Raw genomic sequence first — 17,484 nt, forward strand, 5'->3', positions numbered from 1 at the left:
AACGATATTTCTCAAAAATACAAAGATGAGGCAAGGACTTATAGTATCTACTTCTCTGGCAAGTTCCAACCCAAATGACCCGTCATTCAACCGTAGACAATACTCTTACAACAAATTATAATATAATGTTACTAGAAATATTTAAGTTCATTCGGGTAAAACAAGCAACCAGTTTAATATTTAAAGCAAAGACTAGGAATCAGTCCCCTCTGCTAGAGACAGCCTTAAAATCACTGTTGGGTCGGCCTTGTTTATTATAAATATGTAAAGCTTAATGGCTATTCTAAAAGAAAACACCATGGTCAAAATACCGGAATCTGCCTTCCAAGAAGTGCTATAGTTTGAATGTAAATCAATATCAAAATTGTATGAGAATAAGACTCTGACTTTACAGAGTTATTGACCAAAATTGAAATGCCTTTCTGGAAACATATTATGTACAGCAATACGGCATATAGATCTTGTTTGAGATGCCTTTCTGCCCAGAGCATTTACCAGCTCTACAAAAGCTTCAAGGGCAATATAATTTCATCAGTTTCAAGGAAATAGAAATTTTTGCTTTCCACCTTTCTGGCATTTAATCGAGCAGGTTACGTACGTTTATGGTCAACTAACCTACAAGAAAGCTTGATGAGTAAACGAACCCACATGATCAACAAGCTAATAAGGTTCCTAAAACTCATTCTTATTGGATCATACAAGGGTAAGAATGAGTGGCTAATTCTCGCATCGAATAATAATTACAATAATCATTGATTAATATAACACCCTTGAACGCAAAATTAAATAATTCACATCATCACAACAGTTGGAATTAGTGGCTCATATTAAAATACCAGATGGCAAAGTAGTTATACTCATCATTGTTGTGTACAGTAACAACAATACCATAACTTATAACTAATACATGGTCAAAAGCCTGGGACTCATTAATGAATCAACTATATGCTTATGATCATATGAGTATTACAAATAAAAAGTACAATTGAAAATAATAATTCATATAGATCGTTGTCATTGAATACAATTCTTAATATTAAGAATCGATGACTCTTTTATTTATTATTTTTTTTTTTCTTAAGGAGAACTCTCAATGCAAAAGTGATGTAGTGTTCATTTGATTTGTGGTTTCAAAACGTGCAATTTAAAAAATAGTGATTTTGAAACACGTGATTTGAAAACGCAGTTAAGCGTTTAATAAAATCATAATTTGACCTTTAAAATTATTCATTTTTTAAAAACGCATTCCTTATGTGTAATTTGAAAACATAAATTTTTCTACGCTTTCAAACTGCAATTTTTAAAAGTAGACTTTCAAACCATATACTTTTCAAATTTTATTTAAAATTGAACTTTTAATCTAGAAAATCACATACCAAAAAGACTCCCAAGTCTTTTATTTTGCCGTAGGATAAAAACGTCAAGTCATGGATCGATACTGATTCAACGGTCATTGATATATTAATTAATTAATTTCCACCATTTTGGGTAAGTTGAAAGGTCAATATATATATATATATATATATATATATATATAAAAGAAAGGTATAAGCGTATAAGGGTACGTAAGCATGTGAGGCCAAACACAACTTTGGACAAGTTTGGGAGTTTGTTTGGGATTGCGATTTTGCAAGAATAATTTGTATTTTTAAAATATATCGCAAAACGTAAGGCGTTTGGTATTACGATTTAAAAAACATTTAATTTAAAAATAGAAAGAAAAAAAATATATATGCGATTTTTATAAGCAGACTAAGGTTGCTTATTTGAAAATGTGTGAATTTAAACCAAAATCATGATTTCGCATAACAAATATTTGATAAAAAAAAATACTTTTTAATTACCAAACGCATTTACAATTTTAAAAAGTAGCGATTTTAAAAATACAATTTTTAAAATTGCACTTACTGAAACCGCAATCCAAAACGGACCCTCAAACATGCACGAGAGCCACACGCGAGGTGAAGGGGATGGAGAGAGTAATTCTAGAAGCCTCTCTTGTGTCCTTTCAAAAATGAGATCGTTTTTAAAATCATTATTTGATCAAAATCCAATAGTAATCAATTACAAGTCCAATGGTAATTTTAATAACCCTATCATTCTTGAATTGACACAAGAATGACTTCTAGCATTACTCGAATGGAGGATGCTTATCTAAGTTAACATGCCAATATAATTAGTTAAGATAATATGTATACAACAATTATATATTATGCAACAAAATAATTTGTCTGTGAATGTAAATATAGCTTTAGTATAAAAGCATATATACATTATGGTCTAAAGGTCGAGCAAAAGCATTGTTCCAAACGTTTTGAATGATAATATTATTATACACTAAAAGAATAATTTCTATAATGACTTGACACAAACCAAGTCTTTTGTATCCTACAATTAGGACTGGACACATCAGCATATCACACCAAATCAAATAAACACACAAACACATGATTGAATCTTCTCCTCAAGGTATCACAAAACCCAACAGGTTCAATCATAGCAATATATAGTGAAAAACGCTTAACCGACTCCAAAAACTTGTTTATCACAATTTATGCGGAATTAATATTATGATGCAATAAACAATTCAATCACCCAAAATATATAAAGCAATAAAGAGGCAGACACAGATATTTTGGTTACAAAGAGGAAACCTTTTAGAAACCGATCTAAAAGTAAAACCTCTCCGAAGCAGCCAAACCCAGGAAATCACTATCAAAAGATTATCTAGAGATTACAGACACTAGGAACACTTACAACCCTTTGCAAGACTTTGGCTCTGTAAGATCGACAAGCCTACAACTCGTCTCCTTGCTCACAATCTTCTTCAACGTGATTCTCCTTTACCGGACCCTTCCGATAGACTTCTCAACCGTAGATTTATCAAAGGAATAACTAAAACTCTAAGAGATTCAATTTAACGCTCACCACATATGATCTCTCTTAGCACAACCTCCGACGAACTCTCTGGGGGTGAAAATTCGTACTTCTCTCTTCTATAATAATGTATATATACCCCCAACAAAACCCTAGACCTAACCCACTTAAAATCACGTTTTTTGGCCTAAAACTTACGGGGTGTCTGGACATGTTAATGGGCGGTCCGGACACGGCTTTGCGAAGCAAGATTTTAGTTTCTGGAAATTAGGTCCGGACCCGGGGAATTGCGGTCCGGACCCGGCCTGTCCAGTCTTGATCAACAACCCCGATCGATGGGCGTTTGTGGTCCGATTGAGCTGAAATTTTGCAGGGACGTTCATAACACATGAATCTACATTATGAACGGTGGAGATTGGATTCTGAACATTCTATATCAGTGTTTGAGTCCGTAAACAGTAGCATCTGCATTTTGGAACTGAATTAAGCCAACACAAGAACTAACATATAGTACACCAGTCTTAAACAATAGTTCCTCACATTTGACAACCAATGAGGATCCAAATCAGAGACTTTGGTAATGATCCGAAACTCCTGTCATCAATCCTGATTCAGTATTTTCTGCAGTGACAAAAAATGCCGGTCGTGATGGTGCTCGGGAGGGTATGGTTTGACAATTTAGCATCATTACAACCTCTGACATTGTAGGTCTATCGGCAGTGGTTTCTTGGACACATAGTAAACCAATGTGGATGCACCTCAAAACTTCACTTCTTGGCCACTAATCACCTAAGTATGGATCGATCAGCTCCAAAGTTGTTCCATTGGCCCATTGTTGCCATGACTGCGATAAGTTGAATCATAAAATTTGAATCAATATTGAGCTTCTAATCATATAAATTATACAAAGAAGAGAATACTCTGAAAACATGCTTACATAGCTTTGCAGATTCATTATATTGCAGAAACTAAAGTTTTTCGACCTGCCACAATTTCTAAAAGTAAGATACCAAAACTATAGACATCAGATTTTGCCGAGAACTGCCCACGGGAAGCATACTCTGGTGCCATATATCCGCTTCGTGACATCAACAAACAAGAAAACATTTGTAAGTCTTCAACAAAAGCACGAACCTATAACAATCACATAACTAGGGGTGACAATTCGTGCTAGTGTGTCGGTTAATTTGAGTCGTGTCAAGACATGGGTATAAGACTATATAGGTTAACCTTAACCTAACCTATTTAATTAAACATGCTAGATCCTTCAACTCTAACTCGCTATTTTATGTTGGGTTCGTGTCAAGTTCATGGGTCAAGTCAAAATTTGTCAATCCTAAATGTTGCATGTCGAATACAGATCATATCAAGACATATGTATAAGACTACATAGGTCAAACCTAATTCGATCTATTTAATTAAACCGGTCAGACTCTTCAATCCTAACCCACTAATTTCTTGTTGGATTTGTGGCAGATTCACATATCGTGTAAGAAATTGTCAGCACCAACACATACACGAGCATTCGCACTAGACTAATCCTTTATCTTATATTACCAGATGTTTCCTTATATTAAGAATGAAAACTGTTGACTTTGAAAGTTCTAGACTTACTGAGTACCAGCAATTCGATTTGTGTTGGCATGAGTGTGGCTTCCCCCAATTAGTCTAGCCAAACCAAAATTAGAAATTTTGGGATTCATGCACTCATCTAACAAGATGTTACTGGCTTTCAAATCCCTATGAATAATCTTGAGTTGAGAGTCTTCATGCAAATAAAGTAGTCCTCGAGCGATTCCAACAATTATTTTGGACCTCCTTTCCCATTCCAAATAAAATCTTTGGCTCTGATCTGCATCATCCATGCTTGATATCAATAGACTATTATGAATGTAAAAATGGAAATTAAGTTCACCAAAAGACAAACAAACCAATTAAGGCCGGAAGACACGAACTACTAAGCATGAGGAGAATTTCCTTCGAATAAAAGTTTCCTCCACAAAATAGTAACATACTTATGACAGCCCAGTTCTGTCAGACTAATATTGTGTAACTAAATCATTTTATTGTTGTGGAAACAATTTGATGATCAGATATCCGCAGAGTATTAAGTTAGTCAAAATAACAAGAAATATACATATATGAAATCATTCATACCAAACAAAAATTTGTCCAAGCTCCCGTTAGGTAGGTATTCATAGACAAGTAGCTTCTCTTCTTCTTCTAAGCAGAAGCCCAAAAGCCTTATCGGGTTACGATGCAACAATTTTGCAACCAACAGTACTTCTGTTCTAAGTTCTTCTAGACCTTGCGCTGAGCTCCTTGATAGCCTTTTGACAGCTATTTCTCGTCCATCAAGTAGTTTACCCTAGAGGTTTACACAGACAGTGAATCAAAGGGGGTGAATAACATACATCAGAGATAATAATCTAGTGAGTACCTTGTAAACTGGACCAAAACCACCTTCTCCAAGTTTATGTGCATCAGAGAAATTGTCTGTTGCAACCTTAAGTATACTTAGATCCATTGAAAGAGATTCGATGCCCTAATCTCCATCTACATGAAGACCTTCTATTTGAAAATACAACAAGCATATTATAAATTCAGAGAGCAAAAAATTTAGTTAAGACTTGAAATACCTTAACTAATACTCATATAGCAGGCAATTTTATTACATCTATATGGGTGTTGATAAGATGAGAATAAAAACATTTGAAATTTTACTGGTTAGCAACTTGATTGAACACAATAAGACAAAATCGGATTTACCAACTCTTTTTCTTCTGATGCTTCCCCATAAGAAGCAACTGAAGATTATTAGTATCACAACCAACACAACAGCTACAGTGATGACTGCGAAAACAACTACTTCCAAGTTTTTCTTCTTTTCTGCACACATAAGCATGAAATATTTATTCATTATTCATGCATTCTGCACAGGCAATGAATACAGTTAAATTGATATATTGTTCTCTCTAGCTCGATCCAGGAGATTGCTACCCAAGATATTACTACTACATTTAATAATTGAATGTTGGGTAGTCTTGAGCCTCTTTCAACCCAAAAAATTAGCTCAAGAGTTGAGGCTCTTCCTCACACTTATAAACTGCCCACCTACTTTTTCAACAACCGATATAGGATAACCCAACAATCTCTCATCACACATTGGGCTCTAGATCAGTGCAGAGACAACATGTTTCTCCCGTAAACTGTTAGGCCGAGACTTATTGGTTGAACCTGGGCTCTGATATCAGTATTGGGTTGGTCTTTGGCATTTTTCAACCCCAAAAACTAGCTTAAGATGTGAGATTTTCTCTCACACATAACCCCAGCATTGAAATCAGAGACGAAGGGAGGGGGGAACCGGGGTAGGCCATGGTCCCCCCAAAATACGGAAAAAAAATTAAAAATAAAAAAATTATAAGTAAAAAAAAAAACAAAATTTAAAAAGTACAATAAAGTTTTAAGTTTAGTCATTTGGGCCCTCCAAAAAAAAATGGCCCTATTTTTATATTTTTTGGCCATATCCAATAAAAACTTTTGACCCTATTCTTAATTTTTTTGGGCCATACCCATTAAATTTTTTTATTTTGGTCCTTATTTTTAAATATCCATTTTTTGGCCCATACTTCCAAATGCTCACTTTTTTTGGTGCTTATGGTAGTCTTTATTTCATAAAAAACAACCAAAATAATTTTTTTTTTAATAAAAAAATTCTAAAGAACCCCCAAAAAAAAAAAAATGGCTGGCCCCTCCCAAAAAATTTCTTGGCTCCGTCCTTGATTTTTTTTTTTTTTTTTTGTAACAAACCACTTCATAGAAAAGAACCAACAGAACAAAACCCTCACAAGGAGGGGCGAGAAGGGGGTGGATCTTTTCCACTACAAATGGGAATAGAGAGAGGAGGGGAAAATAAGGAGGGAATGCAGCCCGAGATAACTCTTGCCGCGGCCCTATATGCCACATGATGGGCGCAGAAGTTTCCACTTCTGTTGACTTTTCTGGCCTCCCAAAGGGAAGAGGCCGGAATAAGAGAAATAGTGTCAGTAATTACATGATCAATATGCCAATCCAAGACTATAGAAGGTTGCTGTAAAGATGAGATTACAATAGAGGAGTCTCCTTCTAAAATGAAATTATCAAGATGCATAGAAGCTGCCAAGGAAGCTGCCAAAAGGGCTGCTTGAGCTTCACCATAAGTAGGATTACAAGGGGGCCTGACTTGGGAGAGGATTTTGATAATCTGCCCATTAGAATTTCTGCAAACAGCTGCTTGCACAGAGAAACTCTCTCTGATGGTTGTATCAAAATTCACCTTGAAGATGCCTGTTGGAGGAGGAGACCAAAGCTCTCTCACTGGTTTAGAGGAAGGAGTCCAAGCTGCATGGTGTTCCAAGGAAATCCGATTGATTTTTGCAGCCAGCTGGGAGGCTTCAGGGATAACACCATTATGGACTGCTTGATTTCTGGAAAACCAAAGCAAATCACAAAAGACAGCAGCATAGCTTTGGAACAAATGTGAATCTGCAAGAGGAATACCAAAAGAACTATGAGGAGTTAAAATACCTTTTATCCATTCTGGAAGACTGAGAGAGGACCATTTTAACGAGTCTAGAGGCCAATGAGAAGATCTCCAAGATATTCTAGCAAAGAAGCATATGAAGAAGAGGTGAGAAAGTGAATCCTCTTCCACATTGCATAGAGGGCAAATTAAATTGGCAGGAGGAATGGGAAAAATAGCATTTAACCTAATCTTGGAGGGGACTATGTCCCAAGCAATTTTCCAAAGGAAGAGTTTCAGCCTGTCATTTAGCTTGAGTTTCCAGAGGAGCTTCCAATGACTGGAAGAGAGAGGGGAAAACCCAGCTGAAGTTCTCGGGCTGCTAATGAGATTATATGCAGATTTAGAAGAGAAAGAACCATTAGCAGATGGGGTCCAGATATGCTCATCCAAAGAGAGATGGGTATATTTGATTTTTAGGATTTCCCTAACACTGACAGAATCAAAAAGAAAATGAAGGAGAGGAAAATTCCATGAAAAAATGGAGGAAATAGGATCATAACAGAAAAGATCCGAGACTATAAGGTTGGGAAGAGGGAGCAACAAAAGAGGGGAGGCAGAAGGAGAGAAGGAAGGAATGGTAGGGATCCAAGAGGAGCTCCAAATAGGGAGAGAGGAGGAGCTATGGATTCTGTTATAGGCACCTTGAGAGATAAAAGATTGAGTTTTAAGGATACCTTTCCATAACCATGAGGAGGAGGAAGAAGAAAGGGATGGGAGGGAGAGAAAAGAACAAGAGTGGAGATACTTACCTCGCAAATGAGCAACCCAACAAGAGTCTGCATTTGAGTGAATTTTCCATCCTAACTTGGAAATGAGGGCCAAATTTACTTCTCTCATTTTCCTGACACCCAAACCTCCTAATTCCTTTGGAAGACAAAAGGAGTCCCAAGCCTTCAAAGAAAGGTTCCTGGTTTTTTTTGGAGGAAAGCCCCACCAAAAGTTTTTGAAGGTCTTGTCAAGTTCAGAGCAGATACTAATGGGAAGTAAGAAAGAGCTCATGGCATAGGAGGGAAGAGTAGCTGCCACTGATTTGATAAGAACCAACCTGCCAGCTTGAGATAAAGTTTTTGCTCTCCAACCTTCAACTCTACTGTGAACCTTGTCAAGAAGACCTTTGAAAGCTCTTTTTTTAGAATTCCCCATCAGAATAGGGAGGCCAAGATAAAGAGAAGTAGAAGGATTAGAAGGATAAGGAATAATGTTGGAGATAGCTGAAGAAGTGGAGTAATAGATGTTCTTGCTGAAACGAATGGAGGATTTTGCAGCATTAATGGACTGACCAGACCATCTACAATACTTATCCAAACAAGATTTAATGCAGCCAGCTTCAGAGACAGTAGCCTTCCCAAAAATTAGAAGATCATCAGCAAACAACAGATGATGAATAGCAGTGCAATTCCTAGAAATCCGAAGACCTTTAATAGAACCTTTTCTTTCCTCTTTGAACATAAGTCTAGAGAAGACTTCAGAACCCAAAATAAAGAGGAAAGGAGAGAGGGGATCTCCTTGTCTCAACCCTCTTTCAGGGGAGAAATTACCAAAAGGGCTTCCATTAAGAAGAATGGAGAAAGATGAAGAGGAGATGCAAATTCTGATCCAGGAGATCCAAATGGGGCTGAAACCCAATTTTTCCATAATAGACAAGAGAAATTCCCACTCCATTCTATCAAAAGCCTTCTCCATATCCATCTTGAGAAACATGTAACCACCTTTGCCTCTCTTGGATTTGAAAGTATGAAGGAGCTCATGAGCCAGAATCGTATTGTCTTGGATATTCCTCTTTGGAACAAAAGCAGATTGTAAAGGAGATATGATCTTGGGAAGAAGGATCTTCAATCTGTTAGCCAAGATTTTAGCAATAATCTTATAGACTATGTTGCATAGGCTTATAGGCCTGAACTGATGAGCAGTGTGAGAGCCACTTATCTTGGGAACCAAGGCTATAAAGGTGTGATTCTGATCCCTCAAAAGAAAGTTGTTCTCAAAGAAATTCCAAATGCATTGCAGAACATCCCCTTTGACATGACACCAGTATTTCTTGAAAAAAAGGGCAGTGAAGCCATCTGGACCATGAGCTTTAGTGGAGCCAAGACTAGATAAAGCTTGAAAAATTTCTTCCTCAGAGGGGATGGAGCATAGAGAGACATTCTCCTCCTCAGTGATGATAGGAGAGAATAAATCCAGCATTTCAGCTTCAATGGGAGGCCTAGAAGAAGTAAAGAGGGTTGAAAAGTGAGCAAAAAAATTCCCACCAATATCTGCTCTTGAAGAAACCCAATCACCAGAATTCAACTTGAGAAAGTTCACAGCATTGGATCTTCTCCTGATGAGAGTAGAAGTGTGGAAATACTTAGTATTGAGGTCCTTGCAAGTCAACCAAATTTCTCTAGATTTAGAGCGCCAAAGGATTTCTTCCTTGCTGAGGAGATTTTCCAATTGCAGCTTCAAACTAATCTCCTGATCAAAAGAGGAAGGAGAGGGAGGAGATTGCTGGACAGAGTCTAAAAGGAAGAGAGTAGCCTTAATCTTTTTTTGAATGTTACCAAAATGTTGAGAGTTCCATTTCAATAAGGCTGATTTGGTATTTTTGAGTTTCTTAGGAAGACAAGTGGCAGGGTTACCAGGAACAAATTTTTGCCAAGCAGCTTCTATAATCTGACCACAAGAAGAGTCTTTGGTCCAAAATTCCTCAAACCTAAAGGGTCTAAGAAGGAACAGGGAAGAGTTGTTGGTATTTAGGGAGATGGGGTTATGGTCAGAGTTGTGGGCAGGGAGGTGGAGCAAGGAGTATTCAGGGTGAAGATGAATCCAATTTGGAGAAGCCAAACCTCTATCCAACCTTTCCTTGATAGAATCCATTCCACTCCTATTGTTACACCAAGTGAAAGGATTTCCAGCAAACCCTATATCAATCATACCAAACCGATCAATGAAGCTTCTAAAGGGGCAGTGGGAAGAGCTAGCTACTGGTCTCCCACCAAGCTTCTCAGATTGATCCAAAATAGAATTAAAGTCACCTATACACAGCCAAGAGGCTTCAAAAAGATCACCAACAGAGGCAAAAGAGTCCCAAAATGCCATTCTATCTCTTCTATTAGGAGGACCATACACACAAGAGAGAATCCATGGAGAGTGAGGAGGATCAGAAAAGCACCAAGCTAAAATATTATTCTTATTGGTTATAAAACATTCAAGGTCCACTCCTGGACGCCAAGAGAGAACCAAACCTCCACTAGTACCAGAGGAAGCAACTTAAGACATGAGAAAGAAGCCAAGCCTGTTCAAAGTAGCAGAGACTTGGGGGGGAGGGGATTTAGTTTCAGAGAGGAAAAGAACATCAGGAGATTGATCACGGATCAACATCCTCAAAGTTCGAACTGCAGCAGGACGAGAAAGTCCTCTGCAGTTCCAAGATAAAATTTTCATTGGTTTTGGGGAGGCTTGACAAAGCCCCCCTTCTTCTCAGATTCAACTTCAGCAATCTCAACTGCTGAAACCAGTTTGTTTTTCCCTTTTCTAGCAGCTTTAAACAAGGGCATAGCTGGGAGTTTTCCAGTAGAACCTGGTGTGAACAAAGGAGTTTAAGAGAGGGACAAGTCTCGAGGGTTAACATTTTCAGAGGTAGCACCAGGTCCTTTTTTATAAGAAGAGATCAAATCAGAAATTCTAGGCCTTTTCCTACTGATCTGGAGGGAGGGAGAAGAAGGAGGGCTAGGGGAAGTATTTTCTGGAGATGATAAGGAGGGTGCTTTTGGGGGACGGGTGTTATATGGAGATTTCCTTGTCTGCTTGGTGAGTTTGGTTGAAGTGGGGAATGATTTAGTGGGAATAGAAGGTAAGTTGGGAATGTTGATAGTAGCCGTAGAGTTTAAATTTTCAGAAGGGATGGGCTTGAGTTGGAAGTTTTGGGCTTTGTCTGGTAAAGAGAGGTCAGTGGGTCCATATTGGGTTAGGTCCATAGAGTTGGGATCGAACGATGGGTTGGAAACTAACATGCTAGTAGAGGGGGAAAACAATTGAATAGGTTTCTGAAACAAGGATAAGGCTTTTAAAGTTTTTTCATGAGGGATGTCCAATCTTGCGGCAGTTGGTGGGATTGGAGCAGGGATATTTTGTGAGGGGGTGTCTTGAGTAAGGGAGGAAACAGACCTCGGATTTTGGGACAAGAGAGATGGTTGTTGAGATGTCAGGGAGTTGTGAGGATTGAGGCGGGTTTCTAGCTGGTTTGCATGGGGTTTAGAGCGGGTCATGCATGGCTGTGTGGGATCATTTCTGAGACCTAAAACTGGGGAAGAAGAAACAAAGCTTTTCCCCACATGATGAGTCATAGCTGAAGGAGAGAGCAAGTTTGAAAAAATGGTAACTTTGAGAGAGATTTTGTACCTGGACGGAACTCTGTCAACTTGGGAGGCTTGGCAAGAAAATTGCTTGTGACCAATCAAACCACAATCCGTGCAATAGACATCCAACCTTTCATACTTTAGACTGACCCAGGTGGAAGTTCCATCATTCTTGGTGAAGGGAAACCCAGGATTCAAAGGCTTGCTGACATCAATTTCAACAAGAAGCCTTAGATAGCTACGAAAGGTGTTATCAGCACCACTAGCATCATCAACCTTCACAAGGAGGCCCAATCCTTTACCAATAGCAATGGCATTTTTTATAGACATGTTGTGCAGAGGAAGCCCGTGAACTTGAATCCAAAAAGGTACTGCTTTAAGTGAAAGATCACCTAAAGTGGCTGAGGGAGACCAAACTTGTAAAGCTAGTAAGAAACCATTTACATTCCAAACTTGCTTGAGAATTCTGGATATGTGTTCCTTCTCAGAAAATTTGAACAGAAAAATGTTTGGGCCAAGAACAGCAAAAGAAAATGGGAGGGCAAAGAACCAAGCTTTGATCAGGCTAGCATTAACAGATTGATTGTTTTGTGTTTTTTGGGAGATGACCTATCCTACCAAAGGTAGAAGTTCATCATTAACGAGTTCAGGGGAGAGAGTTTCTAGTTGAGAGGAAGGGTCCTCCCAAGTTAGAGCAGCTGTCTGAGCAATAAGGGAATCTAGTTCTAGAGTAGAGAAATCCATAATCAAAGAGCAAAGAGAAGAAGGAAAGAGAGGGAAAGAAAAGAACCCAGGTTCTAGAGGAGCTCCGGAGAGAGCGAGTTTGAGGTGAGTTTATCGATAGATATAACTTCACCTAGAACCTTTGAATTATCACGTGTTTTGACAAGATCCCTAAATTTCAAAAACTCTCAATTTCACTCCCTAAACTTTCAATTTGATGCAATTGACCCTTCAATTAATTTTTTCCGTTAGACCATAACGGAAACCACTGAAAAGACCAAATTATATTTCAATTTTTGTTTTTGTTTTTTAATTTATTTTCAATTTGAAATTAATGGTAAATTTAGAATTTTATAAAAGTTTCAAGAATATAAAGGTTATTTCATCACTTTTAAAGTCCAAAAACTAACAGAAGGGATAGATGAATTGCATCAAATTGAAAATTTGGAGGTGGTGAAATTGAGAGGTTTTAAAATTTGGAAGGCCTTTTCAAATCGCATGATAGTTCAGGGTTCTTTGTGAAGTTTCCCCTTATTAATATTTTTTCTCATCGGTATGGGAATTCAAAACTTGGGTTCAGTCTCCTCTCCATGCCAATTGCCAAGTACTTTTTATTATTATTATTATTTTCTAATCAAAGGGGGAGAAGGGGAAAAGGGGCCAAGTACTTTATTTAAGTGGAGGATTAGAACGATTAGAGCTCCCATTGATCTGAATAATGAGATTGTAAAAGGAAAATCAGGTTGAACAACGGATTGCTACATTAATTAAATATATTTTTAACCATGGTGTAGGTCCCATCCTTCTATTATCTCTTTATAATTAACTAGTTTATAACTTGCTCTATGTGCTGTTTGTATTTTTCATTATATGTTATGTTGTAATATATGTGTTACAAACAATTGTTTTATCTTTTCTTTCTTCTTAAGCCTTTATTCTTTACTTAATATCCAATTAGTGTTTTTTAGAAATTATTTTTGTGATCGTTTAGTCGTTAAAGATCATTGAGTTTCTCCATACGTTTTTTGACCCTTAGTCATCCAATTCATTGACTTTTCCTTTACCGTTTATCCCGCTGCTCATTAACATATTTTATGGGTTTTTTATTTTTTTTTTATTTCTTCAATTGCTATAAACGTATGGTCGTCATTATTTTTGTTATTTTGCACAAACCAAAAGAGTATTTGATAGTGATCACTTCTTTGGTTCAAAAGGTTTTGATATTTTACAACATTCTGTTTTTGTACAGTTTGTTTATTTTTCATTTGTTATTGCCACTACTAGCAACTATTTTTGGTTTTGTATTTCATCATTTATTTTGAGTAAAAAAAAGTTGTTATATTAGTCTTTGTTATAGGAAGTGCGTCCTTAACAAAGGTAGACACTATAGTCTAATCCTGGGAGGTTGCGTGTCAAGAGATCCGATTGCACCGAGTTATATACTCTGAGAGGTACAAATCATCCTTTAAGGATAACGCTCTTGCGTGATTTTATAATATTGTGAGATCTTTCCATAGTCTACTTTTCATCTCTTGTAATTTTTATATTTTATTGTTAATTTTCAGATTTGTATTATTTTATTTCAATAAGAATTTTGTGCACCATCCAAATTATTTCTAATAATCTTAAAGGTTGATTCTGATGGTTGCACAAATATTTTGATTAGATCATAACAATAGTATTTAAGCTTATGAGAAGTTAAATACCATAAGAGTTTGCAGTATGTAATTTGCATATGAGAAAGATTAAATCAGTTTTTGAGTGGAATGACTTTGTTGTCAAAACATTTGATAATTGATTCGTTTATTAGAAAAAGAGCTTAATGTCATGTGTAGGCATTAAAAGTGAAATATTTTGACTAAAAGAGTTTTTGATTATTTGACCCCAAATTGTGTTAATTTAATTTGTTTGTCAAATAATTTTTTATTGCTGGATTATGAATCTTGCAACAAAAAGAATTAAGGTTTTTATGAATTTTTAGAACTTAGCAATTTCTATTGTAATATGCTGAGTTTGTTGGAGAGCATTTATGATGCAGAATGAAGAAAGAATATTAATTTAGAGTTAGTATTATTTTGTAATGGTTTTTAATATTTACGGGAAAATACATTTTACCCTCATGAATTATCCACCCATTTTTGTTTTGACGTCTAATATTTAAAAAGTGACACTTGAGCCCCACAAAGTTTCAGGCGTTAACAAAACAGCCCTTCCATTTATTTTGGCCATCACTTTGGACGGAAACCAAGTCATGTGTAAACATGCCCTCGGCGGTAAAGTGTAAACATAAATTATTTTGGGGGGATAAAGTATAAACATAAATTACTTTGGGGGGTAAAGTGTAAACATAAAAAAAAAAAAAAAATTTAAAAAAAAAAAGGGGGAAAGTACACATTACCCCCACAAAGTTTGAGCCGATTTTTAATTCGACCCCCAATGTTTCAATTTTTGCAATGCACCCCCCCAAAATTTGACCGATTTTCAATTCGACCCCTAATGTTTCAATTTTTGCAATGCACTCTCCAAAGTTTGAGCCGATTTTCAATTCGACCTCCAATGTTTCAATTTTTGCAGTGCACCCCCCAAAGTTTAAATTTTTTTCAATTTCGCCTCACCATTAGTCGATGTCATCTTATCTGACGAAACTATGATCATGTGACCCGCACGTGATCACTTAAGCCCATTCTTTCCCCAAAAACCACATTAGAGAAAGTTTTGGTGATTGTGTAATTTTGGAAGCACAATGAGGTGTTTGTAATTTTCGCAACCCACAAACCTCCTCTGATATTTTTCTCTGTTTGAGCTGTTTTCACAATCGTCGGCCACTCACAATAGCAAAGTCACTACGGCGAAGATGAAGCTTCGCTTTGAGTGGAACCAAGCGATGCATCAAGACTTAACGTAGACTCCATCATTTTTCCTTTAGTGCAAGAACCTTAGATCCACTGTCACTCACGTCTGCGTCTGCCCTTGAACCAATATGCTCTCTCTCTTCAGCGCAAGAACCCTAGTTGCTCTAAGTGAGGTGAGATGCGTGTTGGTGATGGTGAGGTGAGCTAACTTGGGTAGGTACACGTGTGGGTGGGGGCATTTTGGGGAAAGAATTGGCTTAAGTGAACATGTACGGGTCACGTGATCACAGTTCCATTAGATAAGATGGCATCGACTAACGGAGAGGTGGAATTGCAAAAATTTTAAACTTCGGAGGGGTGCATTGCAAAAATTGAAACATTGGAGGTCGAATTGAAAATCAGCTCAAACTTTGGGCGGTGCATTTCAAAAATTGAAACATTGAGAGTCAAATTGAAAATCGACTCAAACATTGGGGGGGTGTATTGCAAAAATTGAAACATTGGAGTCGAATTGCAGATCGGCTCAAACTTTGGGGGGGTAAAGTGTACTTTTCCCAAAAAAGAAAGAAAAAATGGGAAAAATCTACTTTACCCCCCCTGAAGCTTCAGGAGTTTTTCAATTTGAACCTCAAAGTTTAAAAATTGGCAATGTACCCCCGTAATGTTTCAAAAAATTTCAATTTAAACCTTCCGTTACTAATTTTCGTCAAATTTCCGTCCAATTTAACGGAAACTAGTAACGGAAGGTTTAAATTGAAAATTTTTTAAACATTACAAGGGTACATTGCCAATTTTTAAATTTTGAGGTTCAAATTGAAAAACCCCTGAAATTTCAAGAAAATAAAGTGGATTTTGCCAACAAAAAAAAAAACTTTTCTTTTAAACAAAGATTTTTTTTTTTTTTTTTTAAAAAAAAAATACTAAACTAAAACAAAAGACTCGAGTTAATTACCTTTTTAGTACTAAGGTTCTCACTTCTTCTTTTTCCCACCTAAATTACAAATTGTATAACAGATGGTACTTGACTTATGGGAAAAAATTAACTTAGTACTTCTGTCACATTCTGTTAGCCCAAACTAACGAACTACCACGTGTCACACCCAAAAAATACCACATGTCCTAAAAAAAATGCCAATTTGGCGCCACATGTCCTAAAATAATAAAAATAATTAAAAAAGCAACCAAAAAAGATAAACCCTAAAAAAATTGAAAAAATTATTGGGTGGCCAGGTCACCCCATTTTTGCCTTTTGGGGTGGTTTCGGCCACCCCCGGACCGTCCCTAGGGGTGACTCAGCTAGTTATTAAACCAGTTTTTTTAAGGACATGTGGCATTTTTTGGGGTGACACATGGCAGTCCGTTAGTTTGGGCTAACAGAATGCGATGGAGGTACCAAGTTGGTCTTTTCCAATAACTCATGTACCATCTGTGATACAATTTGTAACCTAGGTGAGACAAAATATAAAAAATGAGAATTTTGGTACTAAAAAGGTAATTAACGTGAGTTTTTTTTGTTTTAGTTTAGTTTTTTTTTTTTTTTTTTTTTAAAAAAAACATTCTTTTTTATTTTTTAAATAAACTTTCTTTAATTTTTTTTTAATGTCCGCGCAGCTTTCTATCACCCCAGAATTTATGTTTACACCTTTATCCTCCCAATACCGGGCGGGAAGTAATTTATGTTTACACGTTACCCTATGAAGTACACTTTTTGGTTGAAAAGGGTCACGTGCCACGTGACTTGGTTTTCGTCCAAAGTGACGGCCAAAATAAATGGATGGGTTTTTTTGTTAACGTCTGAAACTTTGTGGGGGTCAAGTGTCACTTTTTAAACATTGGACATCAAAACGAAAATTGGTGGATACTTCATAGGGGTAAAGTGTATTTTCCCCTAATATTTAATTTATGTTTTTAGAGTTCGTATTTAATAATGAGCTTGGCCCAAAAGTCGGTCAATTTGCTATGATACGAATTTGACGCAGCACGAATGAATAACAAAATAAAGATAAAAGATTGGTGTCTCACCAATTGGATAAATCTGGCGTCTCACCAGGAATGTAGAGTCTCACCACATAAAAGAGTAATCACAATTCTCAAAAAACAAAATAATTTATTATTCAATCATCGTTTG

At 36.7% G+C, this 17,484-nt stretch overlaps 1 protein-coding gene across 1 annotated transcript in view; it reads right to left on the reverse strand.

Annotated features, from left to right (window-relative positions):
* LOC132181911 (lysM domain receptor-like kinase 10) overlaps positions 1-5,404 on the reverse strand; it is a 6,865-nt gene extending 1,461 nt beyond the window's left edge. Inside the window, exons 1-3 of the mRNA XM_059595137.1 lie at positions 5,318-5,404; positions 5,035-5,245; positions 4,492-4,729 (exon numbers count right to left, since the gene is read on the reverse strand). Coding sequence (XP_059451120.1) covers positions 4,492-4,729; positions 5,035-5,245; positions 5,318-5,404 — 536 coding nt within the window. The remainder of the gene's footprint in view (positions 1-4,491; positions 4,730-5,034; positions 5,246-5,317) is intronic.
* Positions 5,405-17,484: the final 12,080 nt, after the last annotated feature.

The sequence above is a fragment of the Corylus avellana genome, chromosome ca5 (genome assembly GCF_901000735.1).
Source record: "Corylus avellana chromosome ca5, CavTom2PMs-1.0".
NCBI classification, from domain to species: Eukaryota; Viridiplantae; Streptophyta; class Magnoliopsida; order Fagales; family Betulaceae; genus Corylus; species Corylus avellana.